General features: G+C 34.7%; 1 protein-coding gene across 1 annotated transcript; it reads right to left on the reverse strand.

The window, feature by feature from the left end:
- Positions 1 to 9,668: 9,668 nt before the first annotated feature.
- On the reverse strand, positions 9,669 to 17,129 carry LOC116117983 (dicarboxylate transporter 1, chloroplastic-like). Its single transcript, XM_031403962.1, has 3 exons — positions 15,969 to 17,129; positions 14,583 to 14,804; positions 9,669 to 9,803 (listed from the first exon to the last, which is right to left on the reverse strand). The coding sequence occupies exons 1-3, from the start codon at positions 17,064 to 17,066 to the stop codon at positions 9,669 to 9,671; spliced, it is 1,455 nt and encodes a 484-aa protein (XP_031259822.1). The 5' UTR covers positions 17,067 to 17,129.
- Positions 17,130 to 18,548: the final 1,419 nt, after the last annotated feature.

An 18,548-nucleotide genomic window follows, 5' to 3' on the forward strand; every position in this document is an offset into this window, starting at 1 on the left:
GTGTAAAGGATTGTACATCATGGGCTATTTTTGCTCTTTTTGTTTTGCGTCGTCCGCTGATTTTGTTTAGGGATGTGTCGCTTCGGATTCTCCCTATTCAGGTGTATTTTTTTATTCTTTATAAAATTACCAGTTACGAAAAAAAAAAAAAGTATAAATTTGAAGCAGTAAGAGAAATATGTGAAATAAAGAACAATTCTTATAATATTAACAATGTAATTAATCCATCATTTTAAATAAAAGGTAATGTGCCCTGAAACCGATAACACGATTGGTTTCTAGGGCATACAGTAACAAAAGTCCCACTTCCACTAGAGCCAACCGATGTGATATCTCATACCCATCTTCTCAAGATGATAATTGAGTTGCTTCTATGTAATCGCCTTAGTCAGTGAGTCAGCTATGTTCTTTACTGAAGGTGTCTTCTGCACCAAAATTTCTCCAACTCCAATGAATTCTCTCAAAATATGATATTTTTACTGAATATGTTTTGACTTCTGGTGTGCCATTGGTTCTTTTGCCTATGCAATAGCACTATTATTGTCACAATATAGGTTTATCGGATAAACCATACTCAAAACCACACTAATTTCAATTACGAACTTCTACATCTAGACAACCTATTTCATTGCTTCTGAAGCGGCAATATATTCAACTTTTGTAGTGAAATCAACAGTCATTGGTTGCTTGGAACTCCTCCAACTGACTGCTCCTCTATTTCATATGAACATGAATCTAGACATAGATTTTCTATCGTCCACATCTGATTGAAAATCAGAATTTGAGTATCTCTAGATTTTCAATTCTGAACCTCCATAACTTAGTATTAGATCTTTAGTTCTTCTTACGTACTTAAAGATCATTTTCACAACTGACCAGTGTTTCTCCCCTAGATTGGACTGATATATGCTCGTAACACTTACAGCATAGGCTATATTAGGCCTCATACATAGCATGACATACATGAGGCTATCTACGGCTGAAGCATATGGTATCCCATGCATCTCTTAGCGCTCCTGATCAGTCTTAGGACTCAAGTCTTTTGAAAGATGAACTCCGTATATGCAAATTATAGAGTAGTTTGAAAATATAAACAAGAATTCAAGAACATTGTTATGTTGCCAAGAAAGTGTAGTTGAATAAACTAATAAATTCATAATTAGCTCATACGAAACAACTAACATACCTAAGAGCACACCATAGCCATAAGCACATGCAAGGAACCATTGCTTCCTTGAACTCTTTGACAACACTATATGCAAGGAACCATTGTTCGCAATCATTTCAATGAACATTGTTATGACTATTATAGAAGAAAATGATCAAGCTTAAAGATCAAAGAGCATCAATACTTCAGAGTTTCTGTGCTTTCATTGCTTCTCTTGATAAGTAATCATGTTCTTATTTAATTATTTTAACGAACTTTAGTTAATGAAGTTAAACAGTAAGAGTAACGAAAGTTGGGTAAAGTTCAGTTAAAATACAATGTTCGTTAGTGACTGTTAATTGCTAGCACAAAAACGATGTGTTTTGCGCTGTTGTTTAGAGAAGAGTGATAGTGAAAGATATGTAGCTTCTTTGATGAACTATCATCTCTGATCTTTGCTTACAAAATCTAAAAATGTGTTTTCTCTTAAGTTTAAATTTGTGCTTCCTGTTGAAGTTACTACACTGGAGATTGCAAAGAAAAGAAAGAGAGCAATTTTGAGAATGAAGAGAGTTGTATTTTTCTGCTTAATCAACTGAGATTACAGCACAACTAATAAAGCAGATATCTTACTGTTTACACCAACTTTGCAGACATATTATAACTTAAATTAATCTAAAGCCATACATTAATACCAACTTACAACAACCATTACAAACACATCCTTTATAACCTGGCAGTACATATTTAACATTACAAAATGAGTTAAACTTTGCTGCTTCACAAAATGGACCACGGCAGGTTGCCTTTCAGTTTTGGCGCCAGAACATGTTCAAAACAAACTGGTAAACTACTACATTTCCAGCCAAGTATCAGTGTTCAACACTTCCTTTGATTGATGACCTGGAATCCTTCAAGTGGATTGCCAGCGTGTACTTGTAATAGTGTATATAAAGATCAAAGGTATAAAGAAAAGAGAAGTATTGAGAAGAAGCTTGATCTATGATTTGGGAGAAAAGAAGAAATTGATTTGGAAGATTGTAATTACATTAACCAACTGAATGAACAATCAATACGGAGTACCTTTTTATATACAGGTAGCAAAAGGTAAAGTAAGAGTAGGTGAACTCAACTACTTTGACAATAAACGAAGTGAGTCAAAATGACATCACTTAATACAAATTAAATCAATCCTACAATATTGAAAACTAACGAACTGGTCCACATTCCCCCTTAAACCAAACAGGGAACTTCCATGATTCTTCTTCTGGTAAACTAATACTCTTTTGTCCACATTCCCCTTGGTATTTAGAGCAGTCCATGCTTTGCAGCTTGAAGAGAACTCAATTGAGCTTACCTTGTGACTTGTAACTTGAATTTACACAACTGTGACCTGTAACTGAACTTACACAACTGTGACCTGTGACTTGAAATTACACAATTGATTTGTGTTTAGCAAAAGCTGAACTTACACAACTGATCTGTGTTTAGCAAAAGCTGAACTTACACAACTGATATGTGTTTATCAAAAGCACAATTAGAAGCACAAGCAGCAATGCTGAGTAGAAACACAAGTAGAGGCACAAGCAACAATACTTAGCAGAAGTAGAGGCACAAGCAACAATACTTAGTAGAAGCATACACAGAGACACAAGAGTTGTGATACAGCCATTCGAATAGTGCTCAGCAAAAGCTATCATAAGCATAAGCATAAGCAGAAGCACAATATCTTTAATACGAATCAACAATACTCCAACTGATCAATAACCAAGAGTTGTGACATAGTCATTCAAACAGTGTTTAGCAAAAGCTATTAGAAGCACAATATTTTCAATCATTGTAATACTTATCAACTTCAACTAATAAATAACCATTTACAACACTTACTCCCTCATAAAGGCGAACACAGTGCACAAGTCTTAATAAAGACTGACATTTCACATGATTACACATAAGCAAGTAAACAGGCACACTTTCATGACTGCTCAGAGACATGGACCTGTACGACATTCAATTTTTCTTTCAAATGTTGAAATTGAGTAATACACAAGGCCTTAATAAGAATATCTGCAATTTGCAATTTAGAAGGGACATATTGAACCACAAGTTTTTTGCCAATAACCTAATCTCTAATGTAATAGGCATCAATTTCAATGTGTTTGGTCCTAGCATGAAAAAAAGGATTTGGTACCAATGCCCCTGCACTAACATTTTCGCATCTAATGATAGGAGAGCTATTTAGAGTTATGCCTAATTTAGAGAACATACTTTTTAGCTAAGAAATTTTAGTGGATGTATGAGCAAGTGCTCTATACTCTGCTTCTATAGAGGATAAGGCAAAAACTTTTTATTTTTGAGAGCTCCATTGAATCAGGTTAGGACTAACGTAAACACAATAACCGTTGGTGGATCTTCTATCATCAAGATTGTTGCCCCAATCAGCATCAACATAGCATTCAATGCTTAAAGAAGCAACAGGTTTAAATTGAAGTCCATGATCTTGGATTCCCTTTAAGTATCTCAAAACTCTCTTGCAAGCTTGCCATTGCAACTCAGTGGGAGCTTGAAAAAATTGACTTAATTTCTTAATCGTATAGCTTATATCAGGCCTTGTTAAAGTCGAATATTGAAGGGCCTCTACAATGCTTCTATACAGACTTGGATCTTTGAAATAGCACTATCAGTTGAGAAAAGTTTAGTACCAACTGCCATTGGTGTAGAGCAAGCATTTGCATTTGCCATATTTTTTTTTTGCAAGTAAATTAGCAACATATTTGGTCTGTTTAAGATTAAGACCATGACATGTCCTTGTAGCTTCAATTCCAAGGAAGTAATGCACTGGCCCAAGTGTTTTTAGATTGAATTGCTCATTTAGATCATATACCGACTTATGAATAAAAGATGCATCACCTCTAGTAATCAATATATTGTCTACATATATGAGAATGTAGATCATAGAACTATTATGCTTGGTGGTGAATAAATTACTATTAGAGATAGAATTCTGAAATCCTTTCACTGAGAGGGCTTGTTTCAGTTTTTCATACCAAGCTCTTGAAGCTTGTTTCAGCCCATAAAGGGCTTTATTAAACTTACACACATGGGCTGGAAAGTGAGGACTTTCAAAGCCTTCAGGCTCTGCATAAAGACTGTCTCGCTCAAAGTTCCATTGAGGAATGCATTGTTAACCTCAATTTGCTAGACGTCCAAACCATATGTAACTACAAGGGTGAGAATAATCCTAATGGTAGAAGGCTTTATTACTACACTAAAAGTCGCAAAATAGTCTAGCGTAAGTGTTTGCTGAAAACCTTTAGCAACAAGTCTAGCTTTATACTTTTGAAGACTACCATCTGCATTATACTTAGTCCTGAATACCCACTTATTACTAACAACATTCAAATCAGGTGTCATAGGTACAAGTGTCCAAGTATCATTTTTAACTAAGGCATTGAACTCAATTTGCATTGCCTCTTTCCATTCTTCTCTTCTTAAAGCTTCCTTAACTGAAGAAGGTTCAGTTTGAGCATATGAAACTTGAGAGGAAACAAGGGCAGTTTTACCTTGAGCAACTTTGGCTTTGGTGAGCATGGGATGAGTGTTTGCACGAACTAAAGCATCTTGAGTGTTAGGAAGAAACTATGGTGGAGACAAATCAACTTGAAGATGGTAGGATGAGAATGTAGGACTAGGTGCAGGAGAAGACGAGGATAAGAACTGAGGTGATCTTAAATCTACTTCCAAGTGACATGGTTGAAGAGTGGTTGTAGAAGTGGGACAGGATAATGGTAGATGTGATGAGGCTAAAGTTGAATTGAAAGGAGATGATTGTGTTGAGGGTGATTTTAAAGTGGGTGGCTAGGGTGATAGTAGAGATGATTGTGAGTTTGATAAAGGTGATTTGAGAGCCTATGTAGGTGAGTAAGCTGAGGAAGTAACAGGAATAACAGATGGTACAGCATAAGTTTTCTTACCAATCGGTGATGGTGGAATAGGTCAATTACAAGGTACTGTTGGAGGAACTGTAGCTGGAGAACTTGTATCAATTGTCTTGGTATTGTGTTTAAATGAGACAAAAGGAAAATTGGAGGTATTTGTAGCTAGTTTAGAAGAGGTTATGTGTGTAGGAGAAGGGACAACATTAACAAAATTGTGAGAATAAGGAAACTTAAACTCATTAAACCTAACATTAGGAGTTATATAGACTTTACCATTAGAATTCATACACTTGTAACCTTTATGCACCAAGCTATAGCCTATAAATAAACATTTAGAGGAATGAAGACTAAACTTGTGATTATTAAAGTCCCTTAAGTAAGGAAAACAAGCACAACCAAACACTTTGAGAGTTGAATAAAGTGATAATCTACCAAACAGAACCTGATATGGAGAATTAAATTGTAAAACTGAAGATGGCATTCTATTTATAAAAAAATACAGCTGTGTCAAATGCACACCACCAAAGATGCATGGGCATGGATGCATGAGCAAGTAAAGTTAAGCCAGTTTCAACAACATGTCTGTGTTTCCTTTCATTCCTACCATTTTGTTGATGGACATATGCACATGAGTGTCTAAATTGAATTCCAGCAATGTTAAGACAGGAAATTAGGCCTTTGTATTCCTCTCCTTGATCTGATTGTAAGCACTTAAGTTTGTGACCAAATTGTCTTTTAACTAAGTGGTGAAATTTAATAAAGACAGAGGCAAATTCAGCTTTAGTTCTTAAAAGGAATAACCAAGTAAACCTACTAAAATCATCTATGGACTGAAGATAATACCTAAATCCTTCTAGAGAGGTTAATGGGGTAAGACCCCAAACATCACTATGCACAAGAGCAAGTGGTTCAGTTGCTCTTGAATAAGATGTAGGAAAATGATTCCTATGCATTTTACCAAGTTGACAATCATCACAAAAGGGCACAACAGATACAATGTTAGATTTGGGCAATGAAGTACTAGACATGTGATTCATAATTTTGTGAAAAACTTCAGCATGAGGGTGGCCTAACCGTTGATGCCATATCATAGACATGATGTCCTTAGTGTTATTAACTTGACATGACAAAGCAGAATTTTGAACAGATGCATCAGACACAACAAACATTGACTTATTAGCAACATTAGATAAGCAAGTGATATCAACATCATCAGGATTTTTAACATATGCATCAGAAACAGCAAATTCTAAAGTATTAACAGCATTAGTCAATTGAGTATTATAAACATTTCAAACAAAGTTGGTATTAACATGATCAAGGTAACAAAAATCATTTTCATTGAATGATAGCTGTGTATAATTATTAGAATCAAATTGACCGGCAACACAGTTTGTGAGATTAGAAGCTATATTAGGCAACACAGAGCAAGCATTATTTGTACTGGTAGTGGCTAAATCACTAGATACAATATTACTTGAATTATCACAAGAAGACTTGATAACAATATTTATTGGACACTTAGACTCTACTGTGGAAATGAAGGACTTAGACACAAAGGAACCAGATCGTGAAGGAAAATTAGATTGAGTTGAACATGAGGAAGGCTGATAAGGTAGAACAGATGAGAGATTCAATTGATATAGCCCAACTTTAAGTTCTCCTTGCAGTAGCACTATGTTGGAGACTTTGTCTTTAACCACACAACAATCAGAAGAAAATTCAACCATAACATTTTTATCCTTTGTAAATTTGGAAATACTAAGCAAGTTTTTAGTAATCCTAGGAACACATAATACATTTTTCAAGTAAAGACATTTAGATTTTAATGAACTAGGCAAGAAAGTAAGACCAACGTGTGACATATTAAGAAACTCACCGCTGCGAACTTGTAATTGTTCAGCTCCCTCATAATTCCTACTAACATTGAGATGACTTAGATCATCAATGACATGATCTGCAGCTCCTGAATCCATATACCAGGCAGGATCCTATGTCGTAGCTGATGTAACAGTCATGGATGCTCTAGGGTGCATAGGACCAGAGAAGCTTGGATGAGCAGCAAAGTAAGCTTGATTGGGGCCAAGCTTGCTGTGTTATGGCCGGTATAACAGTCATGGATGCTTCAGGATGCACAGGACTAGAGAAGTTTGGAAGAGCAGCAAAGTAAGCTTGATTGGGGCCAAAAGCTTGCTTGCTAGGAACTTTGAACCCTGCTGTATTAAGACCAACAACTGAGGTACTGGACAACAACTGCTACTATTGATAACTACGATTCAACTTTGGTTGCTAAGTCACTCCATAGGTGGAGTTGTAAGGAAGCTGACTCTGAAAATGTTGAATACTAGACGTAAGAGAAGAATGCAGTCTACCACTGGATTGAAACTGCCCAGGATTGCCAATTTGTCCTCCTAAGTAAGGAGAGGAACCATTATAAGAGGAGTTATACCGATGATAACATTGGACTGTAGTATGTCCAACTTTGTTGCATACTTGACAAACTCGTCTTCCTCTATTATTTTCTCTGCCTCTGCCTCTTCCAAAACCATTAAATCCAGGAGAAACAAGACTAGGAAATAGAGCTCCATATTGGCCTATATGAGCTAAAGAATGATATGGATCAGGAGGTATGGAGTTAGGTAATTGTTGGGGAAATAGTTGAGAGTAATGTTTGTTAGTAAACGGTCCCGTATACGCAGCGGAAACGAAAAATATAATATAATAGGATCGTTTACATGAGCCAAGATCAAGGGTATGATTTTACNTTGCCCCAGACACACTCTTTTCTTCCTTCAAACCCCAAAAAAGCTAAGCCCGGGAGTTCCAAAAAGACTTCTGTTTGTTGTTATTTGTTAGAAGAGAGAAGGAGAGATGTAGAGGAGAGAAGATAAGAGTTTTGTTGTCCTTTAAATTTTTTAATGAGGAGAGACGGAAGAGAAGATGAAGATGAAGATGAAGTGGAGTGAGGTGAGTCTTTTTTCTACAAAAAACACTCTTCATAGGCGTGCTCTTGTGTACTTTCCGTTTTCATCCTTAATAAATAGACATCCAACTACTTAATTACTAAAACAAGTGAAAGTGATAAAATTGCTGAGGGAAATATTCTCAACCCCCGAGGTATACCTCAATTAATGAACCCCCTCTGGTTTCAGAAATACCTCTAATTGGTTAATGACATTTAAGTTTTGTTTGAAGCGCTTGCAAAACTCTCTCATTTAAGACGAGACCACCTTGAAATATCAATTGGCTTGGTGATTTTTGTGTTTTTTATTATTGATGTGGTGATGGTGGCTGTTTGCGAATAAAAAAAAAATCATTTTTTGTTGTGCAATGAAAAATTAACAATTTTGAAAGCAAACAAGTTTTCTATCTCTCTCTTCTCAAGCACTCTTTCCTCAAGACTAAACTCCAATGCTTTAATGAAACACAACACATACAGTGCCTACTAAAAAAAGAAAGAAAACCACAGCTCCTCATCACAGACTCAATAATCAGAATCTACATATAAGCTAGATCGCGAATTTTAAACTCTAGAGTTTATTATAGGTAATAAACATGGATCCAGCCATCCAAAGGAGATCGAGATTAAGCGGAATCCGGTGGGCAAATGCAAGGTTTAGGATCTACTTTTCTATCAAATTATTGCTACAATCACCCAACTAATTTCAATTAAAAAAAAAACATATAAATTAAAGGTTTTGCTTCACCAACCTCAACCGGCAACCTTCGATCAAACGCTTTTAAATCTTAACGGCGGAACTCAGTGGCTGCTGCTGCTGTGCTCACCAACCTCAACCGGCAAACTCCCTCAATACAAAAAGGAAGCAGAACAGACAGAGGTTTTGTGATAATCTTTCTTTGCATACCAAAGGTTTTGTGGTTAACTTAAAAGACTAGCAGTAGAAGAGACAGAGAGGTTTTGCATTAAAAGAGTTTGTTTTCCATTTTCATGCATGAGAAGGAGACATCCACTAACATAAAATACAACAAAAATATCCCATTACTTGTTACCTTATTTACTTATCTATGTGTAAACTAGTATTTGTTGGCACATCATCGATCAAGCATAAATGTAATTTTACCTCTGTGCTACTCGGTTGCCTTATTAAGCAAGGACCCCAAGCAAAGACTAGCAGTAGAAGAGACAGAGAGGTTTTGCATTAAAAGAGTGTGTTTTCCATTTTCATGCATGAGAAGGAGACACCCACTGACATAAAATACAACAAAAAAAATCCCTTTACTTATCTATGTGTAAACTAATATTTGTTGGCACATCATCCATCCAGCATAAATGTAATTTTGCCTCTGGGCTCTGTGCTACTCGGTTGCTTTGTTAAGCAAAGGATAACATTTTTTTTTTTTTTTTTTTATGGATAGGAAAAGAACAGAAGTTTTGAAATACACAAAAAAGGGACAAACTACCGTTAGTTATGGTTAACTTTAAAAGAAAATTGTTAAAAGACCCAAAAAATCTTAAAACATCATCGACTATCCAAACATCAGACTGTATAATTATTTTACAGAAGTTAAATTAATAGAATAAATATTTTTTCTTTTATTATTTTGTCCCTTCCTCTCTTCTCTTACTTTCTCTTTCCCTTTCCTTCAACTCCATCACAAAACGCAGACCCAAGACCTACAAAACTAGCAGCACCTAAACCAACACCAACACCCACTTGCACAGCAAAGCAAAGATTTTGTCTTTTTCTTATTTTGATCTGATATATTTGGGTAACAGAGTGTTATTAGAGATATGATTTTTCCCAAGAATTGCGAAGGAAAGAAGTTTGTTTGATTGATAAAAACAAAATTGTCTATTTTTATTAATTTACATGCACCGCGTCTACTCTTCTAAAAAGTGATCAAAGAGTTAAAACACTAACAAAAACCTGTAAATTTTAATTTAATCTTGACTGTTTTTAAAATAGGGTGATAAGTGATTAAAGTAAAAGCTAGAAACCTAAAACTTAACAATTATAATAGAAAACACAGAAACACAAGAAAATTCAGATAAACAAATCAATTAAATATTTAACAAACATACAAGAAAAATGAAGCTTCACTAACGTCAACTGGCCATTTCAGACTCAGTTTTCCAAACTTCCTAATGCTTTTCCAACCGGAAGATATGATTCATTGATTTGATGGATATGAGAATTATTATAGGTCCCACTTAAAGATTTTTACTTGAAACAACATGATAACTTCAGATCACTTATGACCAAACAATGGAGAATAATAAGTTGGTTGCATTTCCTATTTAAAAATATATATAAAGCTCCAACCTGTAAGTTTTCGGATACTTTTTACATACATAGACAAAAAAAAAGGTAATTAAATCAAAATAAAACAAAAATATTATACGCACCCTAAACATTTCACCCAATAGATTAGGCATTAAAATTTTCACCATCAAACTTACCATTATGTATACATTGTAATTTGTAACTTTTTATATAATTGTTGTATTGACCACCTAAATTGTAGTAATTTGATTAGTGGAATCAATCTTACTAAAAATCATAATGATATTTATTATAACTATTACTCCCTCTTTTTTAATATAAATAACGTTTTAAGTTTTTACATAACTTTTAATGAAACAATTTCATCTCTTTCCAATTTGATTGTTTTCCTCTGATTTTGTAGGTGAGAAAAATTTGTTTATCCTGCTACACACATAAGTGAACTATTTAAATAATTTAATATATATATATATATATACTGTCATTTTCTCTCTCCTATTATCATAGATAAGACAAACGATATTTAATTTGAAAAAAAATTACACTCTCAAAATGACATTTAGAAAAAAAACAGAGAGAGTAATATAGTAGATGACTTTAAGATTCTAATAAAAAAAATCAATAAAAAAAACAAACATCTTTAACCGTTAGACAATCGTTAATTTGTCCACATTTGCTTACTCACTTTAAATCACTTTCCAATTGCAATATTTTTTTTTTTTTTTTTTTNAAAAATAAATACATAAAAGTATAAAACCTAAACGTTGGACCATTAACTTAGGGTTAGAATTTATGAATTTATTTGAAGTTGAAGAGAAGGGTACATAAGTCAAGTCCTTTTACATTAATTATTAATTATAATAAATGGTTTACATAAATAGATACATCGTATATACTTTTGACCAAGGAATATTGACATTAAAATTTTCAAACTTAAATTTTTTTTTATTTTCAGGAAAGAGAAGACACTAATCAACACATCTAACAACCATTAATCAACTTAACCTTCCATAGTTAAGGTATTGATGTAACTTTAAGAAACAATTAATTAAAATGTAATATAAAAAAAATCAAAAGATAATAAAATTGATGAATACAGCCAGCACATGCATGCATACATTTATCATTTATAGACATGTTCAGAGTTCAGAGATGGGCGATGGGACAAAAATTAAAGCCCCTTTTAAGTACAATATGAAGAAAGTTCACCTTATTACTCAATATCTCACTTCCTTACTTTATTATCTACTAATAAAAACTTGGAGACCATTTTTTTAAGAGTCCAGCTAGATGATGTCGAAATCTTTTCCTATAAATACAAATGATATTTACTTCTATTTTGGAGTTTGAAATGCAGATAAAATTTATTTAAAAGGAAATTAGATAATAAAGTGGACATTACCAAAGCTGGTGTATTGATTATCATTTCAACGTCACTGCAGGAAATAAATTAAATAATCCTTTGTAGCTTTGTCCTTATTTTCATTATAAATTAAATTACATACAAAATTAGAAAAGTGATGCACATGGAAATTTGTCAAAACTATACATTTATTTCATTAAAATAATAATAATAAAACACCAAAAAAATTATATTGCAGTCCAATATATACATGCATTCAATGAAAAATTGAGATTCAAGTTGTTGTACTAAAAAACGACCCACCACAAATTTAAAACAAACCTTCCAAACCTTTAGTTTATAGTATAATATCACTAACCTCACTTACGTATTTTGGATGTAATTTTGTCTATTGTAGTTTATAGTTGGGTGGTCGTGGAAAATAATTTATAGTTAGAGGAACCCACCAAAGGAACGGGTATAAAAATAATTTATATACGTGGTTAATTTGTTGTTATTTTATCATGATACAACACTAACCTTATTTGTCTTCTTATTTAATTTACAAATACTTATAAATAATGCGAAATGAAACGGGACTTCCAAAGCTTTTTATTAATGTTAAATGGGACATGAGAGACATATATAAATTCAATTTTCTTTATAAATGGGACCTTTGAATAACATCAATAAAGAATCATATTATACTATTCAGTGATGCAGCAACACTTAGTTTCTGTTACACTTACACATACAACATTGATAATGATTTTACGTTTATCCTTATACTCATGCATGCAAAGGTTAAGACATCAAAACTTTGTACAATTCCCCGTAAAAAGATATGAAAGAATCACAACTATCATCCTTTGCATGTGCTTCATCAAACATTGTACCTATAATCTCACAATATCAATTATAGCTGTAAAATATATAGGGTAATAATACATATTATCGACATAAAATAACTAATATACACCTACCGTACTTACATATACAATAAAACCTCTCTATAGTCATAATGGTGAAAATAACTAATTTTATTATTATGAGGAGGTTATAACTTAATAAAAGTGTAGTTACAAAAATTTATTATTTCATAATTCATGTTTTAGTAGTACAACATTAGGATTTCAATTCATGTTTTAATAGTATTAGGGTTTCAATTTAGCACTTCAATTGCCTACTTTTAAAACGGATAGAAGATCGTATCTTAGAACCAACAAAGATAAGTGTCTTTGATAGAATTGTAAATGCAGTTACTGCATGGTTAATTGATATGAAGCCACAAACAATTGTCAATTGTTTTAAGGATTGCAAAATTAAGACCCCTAGTGTCGATGAATTGCAAGTTACAAATAAAGTGGATAAGGAGAATCAAATAGTCATTGTAGAATTGAGTGATCAGATTCGACAACGTCACTACACTAATCAAATGGATATTAATGTCTTCCTCAATCATCCAAATGAGCAAGAAGTCATTTTGTTTTAACTGAAGAAGAAATCATTGCTACAATTAGACAATAAAAGAAAGAAAATAATCATGAGGATGATAGTACGGAAATACAAAAAGTTTCATGTCAAAATACTCTAAACATGCTTGATTTTTTAAGTAATGTATCCGTAAGTTAAAAGACATGGTAACAACTCTAAAACATAAATCATTGTCTCAAACAACTTTAAATAAATATTTTATTTTATCTTAAACCCTTAATGCAACATAACATATATTTTTTTGCAATATACAGATAATTATTACTATGTGGAAGTAATTTTCTTTAAGACGGGAATTAGAATAATTATAATTTATTACAATGTAGAGTTTATTCTTATTTATAACTATCTATAATTTAGAACATAATTTTTTATGACTATGTAGAGTTTATTCATATATAAAGTATCACTATAGAGAGGTTTTACTATATAATTCATTTTTTTTTTTAAATCACATTAGCATATAAATCAATGAAACAATAGATCTATAGTTAAAAGATGGAAAACCATTATATTTATGAATACATACACAAACTTCTCATATAAACTTACTTATACAAACAGATGTGTTTAATATGATTTCATTATTTTCAAATTAGGGATAAACTTAACAAATAAGAGGAGATGATGTGTCAAACATGCAAGGTTGCCACATCACTTTTTAGAGAATATTTTGTATAATTAGTTTATATATATAGCATTACTCTATTTCGAATAATAACGATCTTAGTTGTGATTGAGTTCAAATTTATGATTGACAGGTTGTGTTGACGAGCAACTTAGTTTTACCTATTGATTATGGTAAGTAAAGGTTTGCGTTGTATGTTTGGTTTATCGTATGGACGAATGTATATATGGTAAATATATTAGATTTAATTGTTTTATAGTCCCAGAGAAACAGTCAAAGCAATAATGTATACATCTATTGCAGTGTCATTACCATTGAGGTAAAATAAATATGATATTGTTACTATATATACATTCACATGCTTGATTTTATTTTGATAGTTAAATTTGATATTGTTAGAACTTTTAATACCAATTCAATATTTTTGGGTACATTTATTAATTTACCATTTGAAAGAGTTCATGAACTCTTTTTAACGCACAGCGAAACTGACAATAATATTGAATTCAGAAAACGCAGCCTATGTTTTAGAAACACCCCTGCCTGAACCTCCTCCTTCTGATGCTCCTTCTGATGAGCATAATGAATATAAAAAATGGAAGGAAGATGAACTTAAAGCTCGCTCTTATATGTTGGCATCGATGAGTGACGAGCTTCAGAGAAAGTGTGAAAAGATGAAAAGTGCTAATGAAATTTACCTCGCGTTACAAGAGTTGTATCGTGAGAATTCGAGGATAAGGCAATATGAATTAAGTTCAACTTTATTNAAAAGGAAACTAAGACAAACCTTAACCACGGTCTGGCTGAACCAGGAGATGAGACCATATTTGTTGAGATACCCAGCCATAGCGATAAGTGCAGCAAACCATGTGAGTGTATCCCAAGCAACTGCTTCAGCTAAGCATTCCTTCCATGTCACAACGCCAGTGATAAGGAGGATAGACAATCCAAGAATTGCAGCAGTAACAGCATCCATGTTCAGTACCCCTCCGAAAATCCAGAGCCCCACCTGATATAACAAAGAACAAAACATGAAAAAGAAAATTAATTACCAAACGAGGAACATCAGCATACTTCCACACACACAAGTCCCACAGAACAGGCACAACTGGATATACATCCCTGATAACAAATTGACTATGAAACTCCAACTGTCTCTACGTAACAACACATTAGGAACAAAATACTTGACAGATATTTTGATAAATGAACCATTCTTAAAAGCAATCAGTCAAGTTTACTAGACTGCATTGTCACTACAACTTCTAAATTCAGCATATTAACCTCAATCATCAACAGAACACATGTAGATTATTTCGCCCACAAAATAAATGACCCTTTCTCGTTTTCTAATCCGATTCTAACAATGCTTTAACAACTGTTCAAAACTATATTTGAATTCTGTATCAAACAGGTTCATAGTTCAATTGAATTTAAATTTCTAAGGGACTCCATAATCATAATGCAAATTAAGTGAAGAATCACTATACCATAAGAAGCAAAGTCCCAGCCATAATAGTATGATATAACAAAGAACAAAAACAAAAAAATCACTGCCAAAAGAGGCACATCCGCATACTTCCACACACACAAGTTCCACAGAACATCCCTGATAACAGATTAACTATCAAATTTAGCCCACGACAAACTAATAAACATACCCGAAGAACACAATTCCAACTGTTTCTGCAAAACCACACACTATGTACAAAATACTAGGACGGAGATTTCAATAAACGGACCACTCTCAAAAGTAATCATTCAAGTTTACTAGACTGCATTGTCACTCCAAATTCTAAATTCTACTACATCAACTTATTTCGCCCCCAAGATAAGCAACATTTTTCTCGTTTTCTAACCCTATTCTAACAATGTTTTAACTCCTTTCCACCAACCGTTTAAAATTTTATATCAAACACGTTCATAGTTTATTCGAACTTAAATTTCTAAGCTACTCCATAATCATAATGCAAAATCATCAACAGCAGCTTATTTCACCCTCAAGATAAAGGATTCTTTCTCATTTTCTAACCCTATTCTAACAATGTTTTAACTCCTTTCCCTCTAAAACTGTATTTAAATTTTATATCAAACACATTCATAGTTCAATCGAAATAAAATTTTCTAAGCTACTCCATAATCATATTGCAAATTAAGAGAAAAATCATTCTACCGTGACAAGCAAAGTGGCAGCCATAATCTTCTCATTGTTGCTCATTGGCCCCATCTTCTCCAATCTCTCTCGGGCCAATTTGGGCGCATCCGGGCTACTCTTCACAGTAGGTGGATAAATGACATACAACAGCAACGGTACCACAATCAACGACACCAATCCCGGCACAATCGCCGCCTTGGCCCAGTCCATCCACCCGATCGTCTGATTAATCGCGTTCAACGTCAACTTGGCACTTAACGGATTCGCCGCCATCGCCGTTAAAAACATTGACGACGATATAACCGAAGTTTGGAAACACGTCAGCATCAGCCACGACCCTAGCCTGTTCTCCGTCCCGTCACCGACGTTACTCCCGCACGCCACGCACAGAGACTTCACTAACGGCAAAAAGATCCCCCCGGCACGTGCAGAAACCGACGGAATCGCCGGAGCTAGCAGCGCCTCGCTGAAGACGAGACTGTAACCTAACCCTAACGACGAGGATCCGAACAAGGAGACGAATTGGTAGGCGATACGGTTGCCGAGTCCAGTTTTGATGAAGCCGCGGGCGAAAAAGAAGGCGAGCGCGATGAGCCAGGGGATCGGGTCGCCGAAAGCGGAGAACGCGGCGGAAAACGTCAGCGTTTTTGTTAGAACGGAGGCTCCGAGGCCCATGAGAGCCACGGCCCCGAGCGGCAACGGTTGAGTGATGATGCCGACGATTGTGGCGAGAAAAATGGCGAGTAGTTGCCACGCGTTTCGCGAAACTCCGGACGGTACAGGGACGAACCAGAGGATGACTCCTGTAGCTATCGAAGCTAGTAACGGCTTCATTGCGGCTCCCTGCCATGGCTGCGGCGCCGGGGCAGCCGGAGCCGACGCGGAAGCTGAAGCTGAGGCTTTTACGGTTAGTTTCTTTGAGGAGGTAGGTGATCGAATTGATTTAAGGAGCTGTGGGGATTTGAATGAGAGATTGTTGGTTAGTGTAATGGGGTTTGGAGTTAGAGAATGTGAGCGGGGAGCGAAGTTTGATCTCGGTTGGAATTTGAGATTGCGAGATTTGAGTGATTGGGAGGATAGAGAGCAAGAATAGGAAGTGAGAGCCAGAGACGCCATTGTCGCGTGGCTTCACGCTCTCTTTCTTCTTTCTTTTTAGTTGGTTGAGACTTCCAGTAGCAGAGAGTCGAGAAGTTTTTATAATTACTAAAACTTTAGGGAAAATCAATTTTCCCCGGTTGTTTCTATATTTTTCACTTTCCCCCTTTCCTAACTATATTTTTTTGAGAGTGACCAAACCGACCATGACAAGCCAACCTGACACGAACACAAGCGGGTTGAGTTGAGACAAATAATATTTAGGTTGGGTTCTGATTGAAAAACTCAACACGTTTAATCAATGGGTGAGGTATAGGTTGAGAACGAACCGTTTATGACACGATTAATAATTAATAAAAATAATTTTAATAATAAAAACACATAACAAAAATAGCAAACTAAATGTGTATTTATGTCAATTAATACTTTAAATGTATCATAAACAGATTAGTTTTGTTAATTGTTAAAGAGATCAAATGATTAAATGTGTTTTAAACGGGTCAAATTATTGAACGTATTATAAATGGGTTGACACAAATAATAAATAGGTTGGTTTTAGATTAGGACCGTTAAGGCTTTAACATGAATAATTTAAATAAGGAGTAATGTGCAGTTATCGGAGGATGCACACCGAATTCGTGCACCAAATGACGTGACACAATACTGACCGTTGATTTATTATAAATTAATATTAATCAACGGTCAAGATTTTGTCACATCATTCGATGCATAGATTCGATGTGTAATTTTTGATAACTCTATCATTTTTCTTTAAATAAGTCGGGTTCGTATTGATAATTAGTTAAACAATATGGATATGGTACGACAACTAGTTTTGAAACCCTTAAGTATTTTTCCAATGATAGAGGGTTGAAGTGCTAATTTTCAAAATGATAGGGGTGTCATGGTACCTGTTTAAAGAAGGAAAGTAGGGAAGGTGGATGTGGAGCGTTGAATAAGAAATGGATGGCACAGATGGCGTGTGGAATATACGATTGGCTGTTGCTGTTCTGTTTCGCTTTGTTAGTGTCGTAATATTTGAAGTTGAAAGGTCCGTCTTAGGTCTTCTGGTTCACCGGCCAGCTTGGGCTTATTCTGTGCACACTGACTAACCTGCACGACCTGGGGAACAATACGCACCCTCCACGTGGCCACTTCCCAACGAACCACCGGCTGAATCACGCTGGCCTTCTCAGTGACATGGATCGAAATTCCACGTGTCTAGTTGTGATTGGGTAAGGTGTCTGTTTTCGATTCTATGAGCTAGAAAGTGGGAGATCTCTGATTCTGAGGCGGGAATTGAGTGAGAAGAGGAAATGACAGGATTGTCCCTGGGAAGAAATAGTAGCCACAGAAATGCACGTGCAGAGGGAGTGGCGGATCTAGCGAAGTTTGTATGGTTGGAGGTTTATGTGTGCGCCTAAAGTAAAGTGTCGTGTGATGAAAAGGAGAAAATTTGATGGGAGAAGAATTCAATAAATTCTGCCTCCTTTTAAACACCAA

The sequence above is a fragment of the Pistacia vera genome, unplaced genomic scaffold (genome assembly GCF_008641045.1).
Source record: "Pistacia vera cultivar Batoury unplaced genomic scaffold, PisVer_v2 Contig829, whole genome shotgun sequence".
Lineage (NCBI taxonomy): Eukaryota > Viridiplantae > Streptophyta > Magnoliopsida > Sapindales > Anacardiaceae > Pistacia > Pistacia vera.